At 37.5% G+C, this 5,911-nt stretch overlaps 1 protein-coding gene across 1 annotated transcript; it reads left to right on the forward strand.

Annotated features, from left to right (window-relative positions):
* Window positions 1-1,760: 1,760 nt before the first annotated feature.
* On the forward strand, window positions 1,761-4,319 carry LOC141620369 (protein FAR1-RELATED SEQUENCE 1-like). The gene is made up of 3 exons (XM_074437260.1): window positions 1,761-1,770; window positions 2,697-3,333; window positions 4,010-4,319. Exons 1-3 carry the CDS (start codon window positions 1,761-1,763, stop codon window positions 4,317-4,319), a joined length of 957 nt encoding a protein of 318 aa, XP_074293361.1.
* Window positions 4,320-5,911: the final 1,592 nt, after the last annotated feature.

The raw sequence follows: 5,911 nt of genomic DNA on the forward strand, positions 1-5,911 counted from the left end.
ATAATATTAAGTTGAGACAAATTAACTGTCAATTCGTAAATTAAATATAATAAGTTATATTTAATTAAATATATATAATGTTAGCTTGGACGAATTAATCAGTTAATTCGTAATTAAATATAATCAGTTGTATTTAATATCAACAAGCCACTACTACAGATACAGGCTATAACAACGGTCAAAAACTGTTGTTATATAAAAAAGCGGACGTTGTTAAAGCGTCTGTTGTAAAAGGTTTTAACAACGGTTGGTTTTCTTAAGGAAACCGTTGTTAAAAATATTAACAACGGTTTTAAGTATAAAAACCCGTTGTGGAAAGTGTGACTCAATTTTGGGGGGAAAGTTATAACAACGGGTTTTAATATACAAAACCGTTGTTATAACTAAAGACAATGGGTTGTTTGTAAATAACCGTTGTTGTTTGTTCTTAAAAAATAAAATAAAAATTAAATTAAATATTACTAGATGCATGCATAATTACGGCCCGTTAGAATTCCGATGCATGCATTATTACTGACATCACTGTGCATATGAACGGACAATATGGAATGAGAAGGGTTAGTAATAAGATTTGAAGCAGCATTGAGAGATATGATGATGATTATGGCACAACTTCCTAACATATATATTAATTAAAAAACAACTCAACCCACACATTGCTTAGTATAAATACATTGCATTATCTCAACTAACATTTCCATTATCTCAATATATATACATCTCCAAACCCTAACTGCTAAAACAAACTCCAAATAAATAACTCTACTTAATCTTTCAAAACAAACTCCAAACTCCAACAAAATGAATGATTTCATCCTTAAGACTCTTACTATGATCGAGAACAACAACGACTTCATCCGCCAGGTTCCTCCATATTGAGGAAAGTTTCAGGAGCTACCTTGCGGATGCTCGATCCGCACCGAAGCACGCCAAAGAAGATGGCTTGACGGAGCGCAGCGATTGCGGCTATATGACGATATAGCAGCTGCGAACGGAACCTCCAAATAGCCAAGGAGAAGAGGACGGATACGATAGAGCAAAATAAGATCCTCTATGAAAATATAAGAATTGCATTTTTATATATGTAATTTTTTTTTTAATTTATGTATATATATATATATATATATATATATATATATATATATATATATATATATATATATATATATATATATAGAAATTGCATCAAGTGAGTCTAGGTATCTTAGGTGAGTCTAGCATCTTAATCTCAGCCATTAGATCTACTCCTAATCAACGGCTGAGATTAAATCTCAAAAATTATAATTAGACTATATAAGGCTCAGATTTCTCGCTGCTAACCTTACAATTCTGTTTCACTTTCTCTCTCTTCATTCACACTTTTTCTCTCTCTACGAATTTCCCTCTGTTTTTCTTCGTTCTCGCGTAAAACAAATCCAGCAAAAAATATACACAAATAATTTTACTTTTCAATTCATCATTCAATTATTTCTACAGTTCAATCGTTCTCAGTTTTTGCTTGATGGTTGATACTCCTATGGATGCCGATTCTCGAAAATAGTTTTTGCGCAGTAATCCTTTTCTTTGATTATAATCGTTATTGTTTTTCCTGTCAAATTTGATTAGAATCGTTGTTTTCTCTCTTGAATTTGCAATTTCGCTTTATCCTTTGCTTTCATGATAATCGTTGTTGTTTTCCGTCATATTTGATCGAATTTGATTATAATCTATGTCTTTGCTGCAAATTCGCTTTTTCCTTTGTTTTTGCTACCGACATTAACATGCAAACAGGTAATTTCCGTAATCCTTTCGTTTTCAGTTTTGCTTTTCGCGATTTCATCTGGATTCTATGTCGCTGATCACTCGCTATTGTAATTTCATTATTCCGTTGCTTTTCAGTTTTTTAGGTTAATCGATTTTATGTTTCCTTCAATTTTAACGAAATCCGTTCACTTCTACTTCAATTTTACGATGTCCTTTCCTTTGATTCTTCTCGTATTTGCTTTTCTCTTAAATATTAGGTGAAATATCCTTGTATTTGTTGTTTTTCCTATCGAATTTTTTCATATTTGCGTTCTCTCTCGCTTTCGCTTACAATCGCAGTTGCTTTATCGTCACATTCCGTCAATTTTGATTATATTTGTCTTTATTTTGTTGCTTTTCAGTTTTTTAGGTTAATCGATTTTATGTTTGCTTCAATTTTAATGAAATCCGTTCACTTCTACTTCAGTTTACGGTCTCCTTTCCTTTGATTATACTCGTAGTTGCTTTTCTCTTAAATATTAGGTCAAATATCCTTGTATTTGTTGATTTTCTCGTTCAACTTCGGTCAAATTTCATTATATTTGACCTCTTATCCTGTCTTGTATATTCATGTTCCCCTGTCTGTATATTCCTGTTCTGCTGTCAATGCTTACAGGCTCAGCTTGTTACAATATCAATGTTACTGTAACACAATCACATATATTCATTTTCCATTGCACATATAACATATCTTTGTACCATCGGGACGTCCTCTTATTCTCGCTTGTTTTCAATGTACTTTAGTTTCTTGTTCTAAATTGAAGTCCATCCTCTTCGCATATTCCTGTTCTCCCGTCCATCCTTATGTCACTACATTGTCATAGTACTAGTATTACTGTAACAATGTTACTCTTTGTAATACCACCGTTGTATTTCAGGTCACTAATACTCGTATTTCCCTTTTTGTATTACAGACTCAAGTTCTGTCACTCAACCCCATTCTACGCCAATTGTCCAAGAGCAACCCAATCCTCAACCAAATAATCAGCTTGTTCTGTCTCACACGCCTAATGGAGGTGAGCGCTGGATGCGTGTGGTTGAGCACAAGTTTAGACCTACCATTGGTGCAGTTTTCGCCTCCCTTGAGGCTGGAATCAAGTTCTACGAGGTTTATGCTCGGGCATGCGGATTTACCCCTCGGAAGCACAGTACGAAAACACTACGAGGTGGTGTTGCACACCAAAAATTCGTAGTCTGCAACCGTCAAGGGTTCAGGGAATCTAAACCGAAACAGCGTCCCAGAACCAAGGATGATGAGAATATGGGTAATTGTTCGTCCACAGCTAGTACAGTTACACGGCGAGTTAAAATCACAAGAATTGGATGCCGAGCATACGTCAGATTTGCCCTTCTACATGGCCTTGATGGCCCAGCTATGATTGACGAGTTTTCTGAAGTCCACAATCATCGTCTCACCTCTGTCTGTAACAGAGATCTCGATAAGATTTCACGATCCCTTGATATGTTCCAGAAGACGCTTATCTTGGACAACTCCAAGTTGAATATTGGCGCTGGATTGACCTTTAGACCGGTTAAGGAACTTGTCAATGGGTATGAAAATATCGGTGCTACATTGATAGATTTTAAGAACTTTCAAAGAGATATCAAGTGCTACATTGGGTTAAGAGATGCTGACCTTTTCATCGATCGACTCGAGAAACTCAAAGCAACCCAACCCCAGTTCTACTTCGCCTATGATGTTGATCCGCAAAACCGTCTAACAAAGTTCTTTTGGGCTGATGCTACATGTATTAGAAACTACTCATTCTTTGGGGATCTTTGTTAGCTTCGACCCTACTTACGGAACCAACAAGTATGATATGGTTTTTACACCATTCACAGGTGTTAATCACCACAGAAAGTCGGTGTTGTTTGCCGGTTGTCTCATGTTACACGAGGATGACATCTCCTTCCAATGGACCTTTCAAAGATTTCTTGACCGCCATGGGACAAAAAGAGCACGATTCATGATCACGGATCAATGCCCTGGCATAAAGAAGGTAATAGTGTGACAATGTTCCGTAATGAGACTTACTTAAGATTATTGTACCCCAACTTTCTCGACTCCAACTACCACTGTTCCATCTCTTCCTCTTTTACAAGGTTATTCAATAACAATGTCATCAGTAACTAAATTACTAACATATAATTTACTCACTTGCTCTTTCCCTATCACTGGTCAATATCACGTTCGACTTGTCGTTTCATTATGCCTGGCATACAACAGGCTTTCCTTCGTTTTCAAGACAGCTAGGCATCGTTATTGTATGTGGCATATTACACAAAAGATCACGGACAAAGTTGGTTCAGCACTCTGCAGAGACACGGACTTCCTTGCTCGCTTCAACGCTGTTGTTTGGGACCCTGATATGGAGCCGTCGGAGTTCGAAGAGAAGTGGCAGAAGGTCATTTCAGATTTCGAGCTGGAAGATAATGATTGGTTGACTACAATGTTCGACGACAGACACCATTGGATTCCTGCCTACCATCGTGACCTTGCCTTGGGCTGCATATTAAGAACAACACAACGATCGTAAAGTACAAATTCGTTTTTCAAGCGCTATGAGAATCACTTTGGTACACTGGTCGAATTTTGGATGAGGTAAACACCTCTTTTTCATTCCTTACGCATTCGGGAACAAGTGTATGTTACAAGATTACCATTGTTTCATTGTTACATAAATAATTTGTTGCCGAATCCTTGTTGCATTAAAACCAGGTTCCAAACTGCTATGGACCAGCAGCGCTATACACGAAGGTGCGATGATTATAACAGCGACCACTCATTCCCTGAGCTTAAGACAGAATTACCTATAGAAAAGCATGGCGCTATTATATACACACATGCTGTGTTCAAGGTGTTCCAAGAAGAAGTAATGGCGGCCGATTCATGTGGTGTTGATGACTTTGAGAAGGAGGAGCATGTGCGCATAATTCATGTAATCGATGCCGAGAGAGTAATTTTCAAGGTGAGGTTGGACCTTAGAAGCACGAGATGCGGTATGCGAGTGTAAACTGTTCGAAAGAATTGGATTACTCTGCAGGCATATTTTGTGGGTGTACAAGGGCAAAGGAATTGGGCGAATACCAAGCAAGTACATTGTAGATCGTTGGCTAAATAACACACACGCAGCGAACAGGTTTGATTCGAAAACATTATTACAGTGACAGTTTTGACTTGTTACAGTAATTGTTTTACAGTAACATTGTAACCATAATTTCTTACAGTAACATTGTCACCATGATAAAAGAACTTTCTTTGTTTTACTTCCGTGCTTGATTCGAATGGGAATGTCATTGAGGATTCATATATGGCTACGTCGATAACTTGATCATTTGTGCAACGTATGGTCGAGTTCCGTCGGATAGTTGGTGTTCTCAAAACTTTACCCGTTGAACACACGGAAGAGTTAGCATCCCTCCTAGTTGAGTTCCGACAGAAGTTATGTATTGAACCGCTTACAAAAGACCAAGAGATGGAGATCTTTGTTGGGCTGACTCGTCGTCTCGAAGTCACTATCCACCCTCCGAACAAGCACGCAACAAGGGCGGTGGAAAAAGATTGAAGTCGGCTAAACAACGAGGCCATTGAAAAAGCGGCCAAGCCAAAGAGGCTATGTGCATACCGCAAAGAAAGAGTTACCCACGACGGGAGAACATGCCCTCTTCGCATAGTTGATGTAGCTGCGAGAAAGCGGCTAAAAAGAAAAAGTTTGATCTTGTTATGATGTTACAAGAACATTGTGACCTTAGCAATAATTAGTAGGATTTTGTGTTCTTGTGCCAATAATATGTCACAGTAAAAATAAAAAAGTAGAATTGTGTCTTGTGGCAATAACATGTCACATAAAAAGTCATTCGATTTTCCTACATCATAGTTAACATTTTATACAACACTTACAACATTTTATACAAAGAATACATATTGTTTTAGGACCATTTTCCGTCCCGTTTTAGGAGCATATTTCCTAAGTTTTACAAGAATAACAGTATTATACAATTTGTTATACGATTTCTTTTGTTTAAGGAAAAGGGTTTAGGGTTGGATTAGGCCGCTCCGCGAAGCGGTGCCGCCTAATCCAACCCTAAACCCTTTTCCGTCCCGTTTTAGGAGCGTTTTTCCCCAAAT

This window comes from Silene latifolia, chromosome X (genome assembly GCF_048544455.1).
Source record: "Silene latifolia isolate original U9 population chromosome X, ASM4854445v1, whole genome shotgun sequence".
Lineage (NCBI taxonomy): Eukaryota > Viridiplantae > Streptophyta > Magnoliopsida > Caryophyllales > Caryophyllaceae > Silene > Silene latifolia.